This window comes from Pelophylax lessonae, assembly GCF_965119305.1.
Source record: "Pelophylax lessonae genome assembly, chromosome: 5".
Classification (NCBI taxonomy): Eukaryota; Metazoa; Chordata; class Amphibia; order Anura; family Ranidae; genus Pelophylax; species Pelophylax lessonae.
Genome location: NC_138772.1, coordinates 379,273,480 through 379,290,328, shown reverse-complemented (window position 1 = coordinate 379,290,328; position 16,849 = coordinate 379,273,480). Strand labels below are relative to the sequence as shown.

General features: G+C 47.4%; 1 protein-coding gene across 2 annotated transcripts in view; it reads right to left on the bottom strand.

The window, feature by feature from the left end:
• Positions 1-291: 291 nt before the first annotated feature.
• The window catches only part of FAM210A (family with sequence similarity 210 member A), a 102,852-nt gene continuing 86,294 nt past the window's right edge, over positions 292-16,849 (bottom strand). For both annotated transcript variants that reach the window (XM_082258490.1, XM_082258489.1), the window contains exon 5: positions 292-609. In XM_082258490.1, the coding sequence (XP_082114616.1) occupies positions 340-609 (270 nt within the window). In that variant the 3' untranslated portion in view covers positions 292-339. The remainder of the gene's footprint in view (positions 610-16,849) is intronic.

The window sequence follows — 16,849 nt, the reverse complement described above, 5'->3', positions numbered from 1 at the left end:
TAGCATCGTACCTATGATTTTTAGCATGTATGGCCAGCAACTGGCAGACACACTTAAAGCAATGGTGACTTTGTTGAGGGAGATGTTTGTCAACCATGTTTCAGATCAGGATAATCAAACATTTATGTTATTACATTTAACAGCTAATATGTACTAAAACATGCTGCCATTCCATAAAAATCAATGAACAATAACAGTGTTCTAATATATTTGATAAGTGCAGACAAAAAGTATATGTAGAAAATTTCCAAGCCTGTTTATAAAAAAAAATATATATTTTTGCAGAGAGTTGTGGTATTATTTAGCAAAGCTGTGAATATATCACATGACTATTTGATTTTACTCTTCTCTCTTCTTTCTAAATGATAAGCTGTCTTTGGTTTCCTGTAACCTCTCAGAAATTCTATCTTTTGTTTCTTCCATTTTTCCAGAGATCATACCCCTGGTTTCTTCCATCTTCCCTGTGATTCGTCCTTTTGTCTCCTCCATGCGGTCTTGTATATAGTCTTTAACCAATGGAGGGGTGGTCAAGTAGCCATATTTTCTGAGATATTTTACGCTAATGGAAGTTCCGCCTAATGTTACAGTATAACGAACAGGTGTTGCAATCTGGACAAGAAAAAAAAAAAAGGAATTTTGACTTTTCTGTAAATTTCATGTGTTAAAGTACATTACAGAACAGGACACAGGCCAAGTATTCATAGACCTTTGGCTATAAGCCCCTACCTTCAGGTGATTGGAAATTGGCAAAATTTCAAAGACATGTCTCCTGGGCACTTTCCCTATAACCCTACCCCTTGCTGTGAATCTTCAGGTTTGTAACAAGCAATGCAGAGCAACCAAGGACATGGATGGGAGGGTGTTATGTACTTCAAGATTTGGATTTTAAAGCCAGGTCAAAAATACTCTTATACAAATCAAACAGTACAGGACACAGGGAAAGTGTTCATATACCCTTTGCACATTTCCAAGCAATAAATTAGAAAGGAAGGCAACCATCAGGCAAACAGAATTGTGCCAACAGTCCCAACAAGGGGGTCAAAAGACCCCAACCATACTTCCCTTTCATCTGCGGCCAGAACCAAATAATGATTTGTCTTGGCTACAGAGGTAGTTTGTTGTTCAATCTAGGAGGCTACATCCATATTCCCCCATTTCTGGCATATCAAGATGAAAATATCTGGTTGAAGGGCCAATTTCCCTTGATTTAGGCAGTGACAGTTGAGATAGTCTGCTTTTCTGTTTTCCACTCAAGGAATATGGATTGCAGAATCTGCTGGACAGCAAGTTTCCATTTATAAGATTACATTTGCTTTTTGCAAGACTCCTGGTGCCCTCTTGGAAACCACAGCTGTGGCATTGTCTCACTACATGCTAGTTGGGTGCCTTAGTGGAAAGGGGGGTCCAGTGTTATTCTAAGCTCAAAGATGTTGATAGTGAGGAGCTTGGCTTCCACAGGTGACTATGTTCTCTGGACCACCCACAGATGCCAGTGAAAGAAAAAAAATGTATTCAGCCTAAAACTAGCATCTGGTATCACTTTTCAGTAATAGAGAGGAATTATATGGTTTGCTTCCTTCAAGGCTGCAAGATTCCTAGTGCTCCCTTGGTGGTTAAAGTAAGCCACAGCCATCGCATTGTCTGACTGCACCCTTATCAGTTACCCACCCAGAAGAGGGGAGGTTCAGTCTTTCAGAACCATTCAAATTTCTCTGAGCTTCAATAAGCTTAAAGGGAACTTGGCCTCCAGAAGTAACTATGCAGGACTGTAAGGGGCTGGAACAATCCTCCCCAGCCTCAAAGACGGATGTGTCTTATCACTTTCCAGTGATGGGAAGGAAGGGCTTCCCTAATGATAAAGCTGGACTGGGCTGGAATTGAGAGGACTCCTTTAGAAAAAGGTCATCAAGATAACCCAAGACCAGAATGCCCTGAGTTCAGAGAAGGGCAAAAGGTTCTGGAACCTTTGTGAATACTCTGGGAGCAGAGGATAGACCAAAAGTTAGTGCAACAACCTGAAAGTAATTGTCTGACAATGTAAAGCACAGAAAGGGCTGAGGAAGTGTGGAAGTTAAGGCCTGGGCAGAGCATTAAAGTGTTAGGAAACCCACAACAGTAAAATTGGTCTGTCTATGCAGTAATGCATGCCTGTTATACTCACTTTTTGCCGAGGACACCTCCCCAGCCAGACAGGCTGGCATCCGTGGTGACCACTGTCCAATACAAGGGGAGGAAGGATTTGCCAACCTGAATCTGGGAACTGGAGGGTCCACCACCAGTGGAACAGTCCACTTCTTAATAAGGGACTCCTCATAGGGGTAAAGCCTAGAAAATAGCTTGGGGACCCCCATGGGGACGCTTTGGTCCTCCCCACTCTTTAATGACTAGTTTGTCAAAATAGGCAGGCAAAGGAAACACCTTCGCTGCTTTGGATGGCTTGTGAGTACCAAAGTGAACCTGGGCCCCTGTCACAGCTGTATCCTCCATCTTTAAGATACAAATCAGTGCGTCCATAAGCACTTTTACGTGCGTGGTTGCAGATGTGAAAGAATCCTCCTCACTATCAGAGGATTCCGGGTTGCAGACCCAGCAGGGTGACCCATGTCCGCGGCGGGTGAATCAGATTCAGGACCTGAGGAGACAGATGAGGCAGGGGAAGGCAGCTTTTTGCTAGCCTGTTGCCCGAAAACCACCTCCAACCGGGACACAAAGGACTCCAGGACAGCAGTCATTGCATCAATGAATGGTTGGGACCTGGAGGGGGGCTCTGCAGCCTCAGAGAGGGGATCAGGTGGGGAGATGTGCTCCAAAGACTCCATGAGTCACCAGGAGGACCTCACAAAAAAGGTGTAAAACACTGCAAGGAACAACCCCCCCCCCCGCGTTTGCAGCACCACCCAGTCGCCAAGGCACGAAGCACCAAGCGACCCTCAGCAGAGGGAGAGAACCCCACCAGACTCCCTGCCTAGCAAAAACAGGTACCTGCAAGCAACAGGATAATCTGCACTACACGCCCGGCAATCAGAAAGTAAAAAGATCCAGGAGTAAGCACCAGGGGATGAGGAGGGGCTCCCAACGCAGCCCACAGGGCTCCACTGTCACGTCCGCCGTGATTTTCAATGGCAAACCACCGCAAAATGGCAGCCAGACTAAACAAACATGGCCGCCGTGCATAGAAACACATAGGTTACAACAAAATTGTGGCACAAGGCTTCCAGGGACCCAGGAGGGATCCCTAGGCCTCAAGGACAGACCCAGGCAGGACGGGGACATGGGGGCCCTGGCAGGAGCCCCCATCAGGTACTAACCCCCCGCACAGCTGATCGTCCAGTTGCGGCAGGGCAACCCGGCCCCCCATCGCCAGTATAGTGCCCTGCCCCCACCCCAGGAGATAGAACTCTCTAGGGGGTTAGGATGGGGTACAGATGAAAGAGGGGTGCCTGATGTGAACGAGGGGGACCCGGGGGCCCGACTGTCTCGAGGGGCCCCACGTCCACCCCAAAACCCTCCAGGGGGAGAAGGGGGGGGGGAAGCTACTCATCATACCAGGAACCGGGTGGGCACCACTTCAGGCAGAACTCCTCTCCATCGAAATGAGACTCGGTCGTATGTGACCGCACAAAGCATTTAACTCGCAAGCCAGCCCCCGTCCAGTGGGGCTATGTCGTGGCCAACTTAGCGTGGAGCTGAGGTCTGCGCGTGCTCGTCCTCGACTGGGGTGACCACTGGATCTAGATTATCTAGCCCGTCGCCCAGTCTAGCAGGAAAAATCCAGGAGAAAAAATGTATTTGGAAAAAGAAAAAAAATTGCCAGGACCAGAGATCCTGGCAAGAAACTAGGTCCGTGCTCCTGACTAGACAGAAAAAACCTGAGTACCTATAGCAGGGAGAGGGAGGAGTATACCCCCTGGGACTGCCCATAGGCGTAGCCAGATTCTTTTTCTGACTAGTGTCCTACTCCTGTAGGGGGCAGTATAACCCAATGGTTATGAAGATCAGAAGCTGTATCCGTGAATGAAAGAGAAATACTGATTTTAACTTGTAAATAACAAGTGTCGGAAATAGGCTTGGTCCTTAAGTGGTTAAAGGGGTTGTTGTAAAGAAGATTTTTTTTTATCTTAATGAATTCTGTGTGCAGCAGTCCACCCCAGCCCCGCTAATACTTACCTGAGGTCCCTCTCTGTCCAGCAATGTCCACGAGTGTCTCAGCCGTTAGATTCTCCCTCCTGATTGGCTGATCAGCTAGCAAATCAGGAGAGAGAGGAGGAAGGGGCCAGGATCACGAGAGGGACCCGAGGAGGAGGAGGAGGATCCGGGCTGCTTGGTGCAAATCCACTGCAACAGAGCAGGTAAGTATAACGTTTGTAATTTTTATAGGGGAAAAAAAACTACTTTACAATCACTTTAACTAATGCGACAATCTGGGAAGAGAAATTGTTTTTAGCTTCCTCCAATACTGCTTCAATGTCCTCTTCATTTCCTTCTGTGTCTGCCTCATCTAGGGCAAGCATATCAGGTTCTGATTCAGGTGCAAAAATGAGAGCAAAAAAAAGAAAAAAGAAGAGGTGTGGTGTATTTGAGCCCTAGGCAAAGATGGCTGTATTAAAGCCATTCTTTGTCCAAGGAATTGTGACAGATGCAGAAAAACTGAATTTTTGTAAAATCTTACCGTAAAATTTCTTTCTCTGAGTCCTCCGACAGTCGCCGCCCATTCACACAGTCTTCACTAATGGGGGTATTGCTTCCTCTCCACAGGAGTTTCTAGGCATAAGACTTGTAAAAAATGGATTTTTGTAAAATCTTACCGTAAAATCCTTTTCTCTTAGCTCATCGACAGACGTAGTCCTCGGTGATACACCACCTTCGGGTTATGTTACCTCCGCAGGAGCAGGACTAGACAGGAAATTAAAAAGCTCTGGCCACACCCTAGGGGCAGTCCCAGAGGGTATATCCTCTCTCTCTCTGCCTCAGCAAATTAGTTATGTGAAAAAGCAGTGCTTAGAGAATTTAACCCAACCCAACTCCAAAACAGAGGGGCGGGGACTACGTCTGTCGATGAGCTAAGAGAAAAGGATTTTACGGTAAGATTTTACAAAAATCCATTTTTCTCTAGCGCTCATCGACAGACGTAGTCCTCGGTGATACACCACCTTCGGGACGTCCCAGAGCAGTATCACAACTGAGGGGTGGGAAAATGGAAATCAAATCCCAATCTAGAAGGCCCAACCGGTGCCAATTAGAAGTTTACAATGCTCATCCTTAATGATGAGACTCAACAAAAAAATTTTTCAAACAGAAAAAAACCCTCGAGGTAGACCACCGGTCTCCTCAAATTGCGGCCTGCAAAACCTTGCGGCCAAATGAGGCATCCGCCGATGCCGTCACATCAATTTTATAGAATTTAGTAAAGGTATGTACCGACGACCAAGTGGCCGCCTTACATACCTGGACCACTGACGCCTGATGGCGAAAGGCCCAGGAAGTACTGAGCGCTCGAGTGGAGTGCGCCCTAACAGGGAACGGAGGACTCTGACCCTTAATAGAATAAGCCTGTACCACCGTTTGTCTAATCCATTTGACAATGGTCGCGGCAGATGCAGGCAACCCCTTTCTGGGGCCATCCGTGATCACAAAAAGTGAATCCGTCTTACGGAATGATTCCGTAGCTTTCAGGTATACCCTGATTGCCCGAACCACATCCAAGGAATGCAACGCATGTTCCCGATGATGCTTGGGCTGAGGACACAAGGAAGGTAGTACAATATCTTCATTCAGATGAAAATCTGAAACCACCTTAGGAAGAAAAGATGGCTTAGGATGAAGTACTACCTTATCCCTATGAATCACTAGGTATGGGGACTGGCATGATAATGCAGCCAGTTCTGACACCCTGCGAGCAGAAGTAATAGCCACCAAGAAGACCACCTTCTGGGATAAAGTAAGCAAGGGAATCTCCCTGATGTTTTCAAAGGGAGGTTTCTGTAGAACCGACAAAACCAAATTAAGATCCCAGGGCGGTAAGGGCGCGCGGACTGGAGGAGCCAGGTGCCGCACCCCCTGGATGAAATTCCGCACCAAGGATTTGGTAGCTAAAGGTTTCTGAAAGAAGATTGCTAATGCTGAAACTTGACCCTTGATGGTGCTCAAGGCTAGCTTCTGCTCAACCCCTTGTTGCAAAAAGGCCAATATTCGAGACACCGAATAGGTACGTGGAGGAAATCCTAAAGATTCGCACCACGCAATATAAGTCTTCCATGTGTGATAATAGACTTTGCTGGAAGTCGCTTTCCTTGCTTTAATAAGGGTAGAAATGACTGAAGTAGACAAACCTCTGTCCTTCAGTACTTGGGTCTCAATGGCCAGGCCATTAAAACCAGCGACTGTAAAGCACGAAGGTAAATAGGTCCTTGAGACTACAGACACTCCCTGAGACGAAGTTCCCACGGAACGTCTGCGACTAACCTGTCCAAGTCGGCCAGGCCGGCTTGAAGAGGCCAGCCTAGAATTTCTAGGACCACTGGCGCTGATTGGATCTGAACCAGGCGTCCCTAGAGGTATCTGGCCCCGACCATCCGAGAAAGTCTGGTCGTTTTCTGTTCCCACACATTTATCAGATACCTGATAGTTATCAGGCAAGGTGATCTTTTCTGGTTGAACCTCAGGGACCGAAGTCACCCGACTAGAGGCTACTTGGCCTATCTGGTCAATCAGATCCGATTCCTGTGAGGTATCGGGACTAATCTTAGGAAAAGGTAAAGGAAAAGATCTATACAGGGAACGGTAACTACCGCTTCCTGTACTTAAATGTTGGAAGGGAAGAATCGCACCGGTAGTAGTGGTTGATGCTCGATCTAATGTCCTGAATACCGGTGAAAACGTCCCCCCACCCTGAAATTGGGTGGGGGCGCACCTTCAGGCTGTGTACTCCTTTACTTCGGGTTTGGCTGGGTTGGTCCTCTGCTTGTCCGACCAGCCCTTCTTGAACCCTCCTGGAGGAGTCTTGCCTTTCCCGGAAGTACCAGCCGGGCGTCCTTTATGGGCGGTAAAGAAAGGTCCTCGCTTGTTGCGAGGTTCCTTAGCTTTTGCAGCCTGTGGCAAAAAAGTACTCTTGCCCCCGGTGGCATCCTTAATGATTTCATCTAGGTTGGCTCCAAATAGACGATTCCCCTGGAAAGGGAGATTGGTCAAAGTCTTTTTGGAACCTAGGTCAGCTGACCAGCATTTTAACCACAGCACACGTCTGAGGATCACTGCTAACTTAGATGCATGCCCTAACAAGGGAGTAGTGTCCAAGGCTGCGTCACAGATAAACCGTAGCCCTTGTATGATCTGTTCTATCAAATCAGATGTCTCCTGGGGAATATCTTTTCCCCTAAGATCTTGGCGTACCATCTTCGCCCATTCTGTAAGTGTCTGGGAAACTAGACCAATAACAATTACTGGTCTAAATGCTGACCCTATCAGAGAAAAGATAGTGCGGGACTCCGCTTCTATCTTTCGATCCACCGGATCCTTAAAGGACGAAGTGTCCTCCACTGGAATAACCGTGGCTTTATTCAGCCTGGAAATAGGCGGATCCACGACTGGTGGTACCGTCCATTTCTTAATGATGGATTCCTCAAACGGATAGCGTCTAGCAATACGCTTGGAAATAGTAAAGGTACGTTTAGAATGTTCCCATTCTCCTTTAATCTGATTTCCAAAACATTTAGGTACAGGAAAAGCCTTCGCCGTCTTGATGGGCTTATTAGTCCCAAAAGGCCTCTCTGTTTCAGTTGCCTCTGCCGGTAAAGCCTCAAGTTTTAAGGTTTCCTGCACTGCCACAACTAGTGCGTCCACCAATGCTTCTTCCTGAATTATAGCAGGAGAAGAAGCGTCCTCCTCACTGTCTGAGGGGGCTTTACCTGGGATAGCAGCCCTTGCAGAGGAACCTGCAACTGCAGTGACCATCTCTGAATCAGAGTCAGAGGTGTCAGATAGTATAGGGGTAGGCGGGGGTCGCTTCCTTGACCCCCGTCCCTGACAGGCCGCCTCCACCCGAGCCACCATAGACTCCAAAATTGCTGTAAATGACTCTATACTCTGTACACCGGCGGGTCCCGAGGCCCCCTCGAGGGAAACAGGTGGGGGAATCTGTGTGGCAGGGTCCATAATAACTCCAGTTACTTCCTGGATGATATAATTCAAAGTAAAGAAAAACTTTTTTTTTTTTTTTTTGACCCTCAGCGCCACAAAAAACCCCTTAGTGTTACCTGCTAGGGATCCCTATCGATCGAGAGAGAGAGAGATAGACCCCCAGGCTCACCACTTGATGTTCAGAGTTGAACTGCAACAGCTTACAGCGCTGTCTTAGACAAACAGGAAGTCTTTTGGCTGGCTGCCCAGGAAGAAAGGAGGCGGCTCCGCCCCTCTGTACGCCTTCCGGCGCCTCCCCCAAGCTCCACGAGGTGTAGAATCACCTAAAACATGGCCGCCCCCATGCTGGAGACACGAGGCTACGCCAAAATGGCGGCTCGTGCGATCCAGCAAAAAAAATGGCGGCGGCCTGTGCTGACTAGCGGTGTGCTGCAGGCACACAACACTCTCTCTGCATGGGGATATGGCATGTTTGGCGGTACCGGCCCTGGCGGACCGCATGGCCGTTCGGGAGGCCTGCTATTAGCTGGAGATCGGACTTGGAAGGCAGTCTACATGTCCATGGCTTCTGACTGGTAGGTAGCTTATACTTAACCCATAAGATTCCCAGAATGCCACAGATTACATCTTTAAAACATGTATACAATAGATTGTTAGCTCCCAAACCAAGCCTCCTGGCTTTTGCACACATAAAATCACACTCAAAGTAGGAGGATTTGTGACATGTTATAGGATAGAAAGAAACTCTTTCTTACCATACAGAGAGGGGCCCGCGTTCACCACAAAACCCGTTAGGGAAAACAGGGGGAACATACTACTCACCATACCGGAACCAGGCGGGCACCAACTCCTGACAGTACCCCTCTCCACCGGGGCGGGAGGGCTGTCGACCGATACGAACGCCGTGACTCATGGTCTTTGGCGTTTCAGCGAGACGTTTAACTCGCGGGTTCAGTCCTTTAATGGGACTTTGTCGCGGCCGACTCAGCGCGGAGCTATGGCCTGCACGCGCTCGTAGGCTGAACTGGGGTGACCACCGGATCTCAACATCCAGCCCGTCGCCCAGTTCAGCTTTCTTGCTTGAAGATCTCACAGGAACACTGGAGAAAAAAAGCTGTCCAAAAATCCTTTTAGAAAAAAATTTCTTGCCAGGACCTAAGATCCCAGCAAGGTATCTAGGTCCTTACTCCTAACTAGACAGAAAATAACTGATTTGCTGAGGCAGAGAGAGAGAGGATATACCCTCTGGGACTGCCCCTAGGGTGTGGCCAGAGCTTTTTAATTTCCTGTCTAGTCCTGCTCCTGCGGAGGTAACATAACCCGAAGGTGGTGTATCACCGAGGACTACGTCTGTCGATGAGCGCTAGAGAAAGAACAATTTATCTACATAGTCACACCCATGGGGGATGTCCTTCTAGTCCAATACCCCACTGCAATAGCAATCCCAATTCAGTTTGGTCGCAAGCAGTGATAGTGTATAAAAAATCCCCAAAAGAGAGGCGGGGCGGCGACTGTCTGAGGACTCAGAGAAAGGAATTTTACGGTAAGATTTTACAAAAATTAAGTTTTCCCTTACGTCCTCCGACAGTCGCCGCCCATTCACACAGTCTTTACTAATGGGGACGTCCCAAAGAAGTGTAGACATGATGGGTGGGCAACGCAACCGCCAGAAAAGCAACGCAGTACCCACATCAGAGAAAGGAACCTTACATGTACAGAAAGGTAACCTTCTGGGTAACAAAAAAGGGCTCAACATGAGCAGCAACCCAGGAAAACAAATAACCCAAGGGGAAAAAACAACCACAACAGCCAGGGACCCGTACAAAACCAGGATTCCCTATGGCACTGCCGCACAGAGAACTTTGCGGCCAAAGGAGGCATCAGCTGATGCTAGAACATCAATTTTGTAGAATTTGGAAAAGGTGTGCACTGACGACCAAGTCGCAGCCTTGCACACCTGGGCCACCGAGGCCTGATGCCGGAAAGCCCAGGACGCACTCACCGATCTGGTAGAGTGCGCCTTGACAGGGAAGGGAGGAACCCGTTCCCGCAACGAATAGGTCTGGACAATGGTCTGTCTGATCTATTTGTCAATGGTTGCCGCAGACGCAGCCGTACCCTTCCGAGGACCCTCAGGAAGTACAAAGAGAGATCCGACTTCCGAAAGGATTCCGTCAATGAAAGGTAAACCCTGATCGCCCTGACAACATCCAAAGAATGCAAGGCAACCTCCTTTGGATGCTTAAGGTTCGCACAAAGCGAAGGCAAAACAATGTCCTCATTGAGGTGAAAATCCGAAACCACCTTCGGCAGAAAGGACGGATTAGGTCGCAAGACCACCTTATCCCTATGAACCACCAGGTAAGGGGAACGGCAGGATAACGCTGCCAACTCCGACACTGCGAGCAGAAGTGATCGCTACCAGGAATGCAACCTTCTTAGATAGCATAGGTAATGAAAATTCCCTGATGTTTTCAAACGGGGAACGCTGCAACACGGACAGAACCAAGTTCAAGTCCCATGGAGGTAAGGGCTTCCTTCTGGGAGGAGCCAAGTGACGCAAACCTTGGATAAAGGTGCGAATCAATGAATGAGACGCCACAGGGCACTGGAAAAGAACAGCCAGTGCAGATACCTGGCCCTTAATCGTGGCCAACGTACGGTGCTGGTCCACACCAGACTGGTAGGAAAGTGAACACTCTCGCCACCGAGTATGAACGAGGAGAAAAACCCCTGGACTCACACCAGGCAAAATAAGCTTTCCATGTACGGTAATATATCTTACCAGAAGAGGCTTTTCTAGCCTTGATCAAAGTAGGAATAACCTCTGAGAGACCCCTGTCTCTCAGGACCTGGCTCTCAACAGCCATGCCATTAAAGCTAGCGACTGTAAAGCAGGATGGAAGATCGGTCCCTGAGACAGTAGACCATTGGCAGCGGCCACGGAGGCTCTACGGCCAGGTGAATGATGTCCGCGTACCAGGACCGGCGAGGCCAGTCTGGCGCTACCAGAATCACCCGTGATTGTTCCGAGGCCAACCTGCGAAGGAACCTGGACAACAACTGAATCGGAGGAAAGGCATAAATCAGTTGATACTGACGTCAAGGCACCACCAACGTGTCCCAGGCACCTGCCCGAGGATCGCCCGTTCTTGCCACAAACCTTTCCATCTTGTGGTTTAGCCGAGACGCGAACAGATCCACATCCGGGGATCCCCACTTCGCGCACAGCATTTGAAAATACCTCCGGGTACAGGGACTATTCCCCTTGGTCCAGGGTCTGGCGGCTCAGATAATCTGCCTGCCAATTCTCCACACCCAGAATGTGCACTGCCGATATCGCCGGGACATGAGTCTCGGCCCAAGACAGAATACTGGTCACTTCCTGGGCTGCCCGGGCACTCCTGGTGCCCCCTTGTTGGTTGATGTACGCCACCGCAGTGGCATTGTCCGTCTGCACCCTTACAGGGCGGCCCTGAAGACGATCCGACCAATGGATCAAACAAAGCCTGATCGCTCTCAATTCCAGAATGTTTATCAGGAGGGAGGATTCCTCCCCCGACCAAGTGCCCTGGGCAGACAGGTTGCCCAGAACGCCACCCCAGCCCGACAGGCTGGCATCCGTGGTTAAAACCGTCCACAGAATTGGCAGGAAGGATTTTCCATCCGACACCACCGGAGACTGAAGCCACAACAGATGCATTCTGGTTTGGCGGCTCAGAGACACTCTCAGGTCCAAGGACTGAGACAGTCTGTCTCACCTGGCCAGGATCTTCGCTTGGAGAGATCGCGTGTGAAACTGTGCAAATGGTATCGCCTGGAAAGCAGATACCATCAACCCCAGGGACCGCATACAGGTCCGCAGTGACGAGGATTTGCTGTCCCTGAGGGACCTGACCTCGTTCTGTAGGGTCCGGAGCTTGTCCTCCGGTAAGAACACCTTTGCTTGAGCAGAGTCCAGAACCATTCCCAGATACTGGAGACGAATCGAAGGCTGAATGTTGATTGTCCAACCGAACTCCTGAAGCGTCTGGACCGTAGTAGACAGATCGCGAAACAGGCTCTGACTGGCACTCGATCTTAACAGGAGATCGTCCAGATATCCCAAGACCGCAATGCCCTGTGCCTGCAACAGGCCCAGAACAGGAGCTAACACTTTCGTAAAGACCCTTGGAGCCGAAGCGAGACCGAAAGGTAACGCCACAAACTGGTAATGATCCTCCGCGATAGCGAATCGGAGGTACCTCTGATGACCCTCGAAAATGGGGATGTGTAGATACGCATTCCTTTAGGTCTATAGAGGCCAGGAACTCCCCCGGATTCAGGGAGGCCAGCACCGAGCAGAGTGATTCCATGCGGAATTTTCGCGCACAACAGCCGCCAAATTAGTCTGGTTAGAGGATTCAGAGGACCCTGAATCCCCCACCAAAGCTGGAGGGAATTTGCTGTCCTGGGATTCCATAACAGAAATAAAAAGTTTTTAAAACTGGCCCTTTAAAAGCGCCGCGGACCCCGCAGCGCACCGCTATAGAGACTGTGGAACACAGACCCCCCGCAGGGACAAAACTGACCAGGAAGTTTTTTTACAAAATAGGACCGGAAAGGAACAGCAGGACAGAACCCCACAGTGTGTTACCAGCTCCTTTGGTCAGCTCTGTGAGAAAGAAGGAAGTGATGTCAAAGCTGGAGTCTGAACTGAGGCTGCAGACCAAGGGAAAATGGATGCCTATTGAAAGTAATGGGAGGCTTCGGCAAGATGGCCGCCGACATGTGCTCGAAACGATCGTTTGCCACACGCAAGATGGCGCCGCAAGGCGCCAAAATCACTACATAGCATGCTGCATAAACGCCCATAATGAAGCCAGACATGCTTCCCACACTTAAAATGACGGACCGGCGGTTTTTAACCCCGCAGTGGTCGCCGCATGTGTCTGCATCTCCAAGCACCCTAAAGTGACCTCAGGAGAGGGACCCCCCAATCCCCCACACAGCGCTGCTGTGAGAGAATAAAAACCCCCGCAGGGACAGGGAACAGGGAGCCCAAAATGCACAGACACAGGGGAAACCACAGACACACAGGACTGCCGACCCAGACAGAGGCCGAACACAGAATGTACTTACCTGTACCTGATGGCATGGGGTGCCTCATATCAAGCGGGAAACCGCCCACCCTCAGACGGCAGGGGAGTGCCGCCAGCCAGAAACGCAGGACACTAGTAGTGCACGGACGAACCTATGCTGTGTCCAGTGAGGTAGCCACCTCACATGGCTGCATCCCTGATGGACAGGGACAGGTCGTTTGCGAGGCCAGGGCGAACACATAGCCTGCGAAACACTCGATGGCGGGCTGGGATTCTATCTGACCCTCTGTCCTGGGGAACACCAGGACGGTTAGTCCGATTCCCAGCACCGCAAACGCCGTCTTCATCTGAAAATCCAACTAACTAGTGCTGATAAAATAAACAGCTATCAAAGTAAAGAAAAATTACATTTTCAGAAAATAAAGTATAAAGGAAAAAGAGGAAGGCTGAGACTGTAGCCTCAGCACAGGGAAGCCTATCCACTCCTAAGCTAGGCAGAAGACAAACTGAATTGGGATGGCTATTGCAGGGGGGTATTGGACTAGAAGGACAGCCCCCATGGGTGTGACTAAAATTGTTCTTTTACATGTCTTATGCCTAGAAACTCCTTTAGTGAAGACTGTGTGAATGGGTGGCGACTGTCAGAGGACGTTAGAGAAATTCTGCTTTTATCCGGTATGTCTGAAATAGAACTAGAATCGGATGCAGAGACTGGTGTTAGAGATTGCTTCTGATCCAATCCAAGGTAAGCATTGTCACACAGGCCTTCAGCAGAGCAAAATTTCACCTGCATTTTTGTAATGGCTACCATTCATCTGGTTTCCACCATAGCCATGTGTGCTGTGAGAGTAGTCCCCTGTGGGGAAAAAGAAGGCAGAAAGTGCCTCAGTACCATATAAGGACTCTAGATGGGAGTGGCGTTAAAATGTGTGACCTGTGATGTGATGTAAAGCCTGATCATCCACCTGAAATCCAAGTGGTTGAGTTCTAGCACCAAGTTTGAAAAGTGTGCACTATAGAGAACAGAATTCAAATATTGCCCTGGTCTTTTCAGTAATGATCAGAAGCATACAGGGTGACCCGATCTTACCTGTCCAGGATAATGGACTGTATATAAAATGTCCAGGCATTGCTTGTCTCAGTGGGCATACCTCCAAAAGGTTGCTTTAGGGCCTGAGTTCCATAGGGACCATGGACCTGTATAGTACCTTGCAGCTGATTACACATGTTGCACTATGCTATAAGGAGAGTGCCCATGCAGGATCCAGTGCAGCATCACAAGGCGTCCCCACAGTGTGGGGTCTGCGTAAGGCTCCATTACATTTACCAAGGTTGAGCTGATTCAGATGCACTGCTTCTATTTGTGGTATAAGAAGACTGTGGACTTGATTGAATCCAAAGATAAAATAGTAAAGAAATAAATAAAACTAGTTAAGCTAAGAATGATCCATTAGGAGAGAACAAAAGATAGAGCACACTAGCACAAAACTGAGGATAGAGTTAGGGTAACAGAGGAGGTGCCCAGGGGGCGTGTACTCAAAGGGGGGCGTGTCCAATCTCCTAACGGTACAAGCCTATATCTCAAAGTCTATGAATACTTTGTGTCCTTTACTGATATACAATATTTTATTTTCATTCAAGAATACAACTATGGCATACATTTACTGACAAAGTAAAGACAAGTTGCAATAATAGAAACCTCTAATAAAATAGGCAATGTGAATATTTACCCACAATGCTTTATTTTAAATCTGGATACACAATTTGAGAAAGCAGCGATTTCCCCCCCCCCCCCCCATCACCATAACAGCACCTGCCCATCTAAAATCCTGTGTCACCTGAACACCACAAACCATATCCCACGTCAATGCCCCTATTGTCTCCTCTCTTCCAATAGGGCAGTTTAATATCCAGTGATAAGCAATGTAGAAAAAAAACAAATGCAGATCTTCTTTACATGCCAGAATACAACCCAGGTAGTTATACATATGCAGTAGAGAACCACAACAAAACAAAAAATGTAAAACACCAGCTACAAAATCTCTCCAGAGAACACACGCTCTCGAAAAGGAAGCTGCAAACAAGACCAAAAAGTGCTGCGAGTAGGATTTTATAGTAGTCTGTGGCAACTGTGGCACAATGATTCTTTTTGCATGTTTAAGAGAAGGACCATCTATACAAAATTGTGTAGGAGATAGAGAGAAGCAGAGTGACTTCAACTTGCAATCAAAGAAGGATAAGGTGGGATGGGGACAGAAGGGTTTTCTCAAATTGTTTTAGATACCCCTGTATAAGTGATCAGCTTTATGCACAAAAACTTTATCAACATGGTGTTTTAAATAAAATGTCAAGTCACATAAATAATACTTTTAAAGCCAAACACTGTAAAAACAATAGCTCAAAATATGTACTGTACTCACCCAAAGAACACTATTTTCCCTTTATAGATAAGGGTATAGTGTTTAACACAGCAAACAAAATAAATATTTCAATTTGTAGTTGTGAGATGTGAAAAAAAAAAAAAAGTACTAGAGGAAACGTGGGTCTTCTCTAACAAATAATTTCTTAGAAGTGTGGGTAGTGTAGTAAGAAATCATCTGACTATCTGTATAATCTGTTTTAACATAACTAGAAAGTTCAAGATGTTGTGTAAATTAACATCCTTGAATCAATACCTTGCAATCACTTGAAATCCACTCATACAAGGCCTTTTTAATTATTATTAAATATGTTTTATTGTTAAATTATCTTATAAGGTACTAATTTCCTATGATCTACACTACAGCATAACTGATTAAAAAAAAAACGGTTCTATGTCTCTCAGGAAAGTTCCGATTGCACTTTGTTGGATATAAGTGTGCTATATCAATTTAGTTTCTAAAAAGAGTGCCCTTTTTCATTTTATACTAGGGACACAGACAACAATAAAAATACTTTAAACCTTCCTGTGCTGGTGACAAATGCCATTGAGACGGATGGTGAGGGGAATCATCTAATATATTACAAAACACCAGTCTTTAGAAGTAGTGGCTGCACAGGATTTTTTCAGACCAAGAACAGTTTTCAGCAAGCACAGAAAATACCTGTTAAACTTGCCAGAAATGCAGTGCCCCTGACACTTCTCATGACTTGCACTGAAGCAGATCCTTGTTATCTTCTGTAAACTACAAATTTGCCCTGCCAAGATGAGCTACGGTTGTAGTCAGAAGAGCAGTCTGGGCGACTGCTCTCCTGACTGTGGGCACAGTGGGCAATGCAGCCATCCATTAACAGAAGTGTGTTATTCACATTAGCAGGTGAAAATAAGTATAGAAAAATAGTCTAAAAAAAATAAAACAATAATGCATATACCTCATCTAGAGCTGGTAAACTGCAATGTACAAAATGTTTGTTTTTTGAGTTTGGTTATGCTTTAAAGTGTCTTAACTTCAACAACGCCGTGCCAAGAAAAGTTTCTCACAGAAACCTAGCATTTAAATACCTGGGCCTAATATCTAAATGGTTACAAAGCTCTGTTGCCACATGCTTCATTGCTATCTGTTTGCATTGCAGACACATGAAAATCAGGTTTCTATACTTTGTCTTATAAACACTTAAAGCTGAGTTTTTGACAGTTATCCTTCCCCACTTCC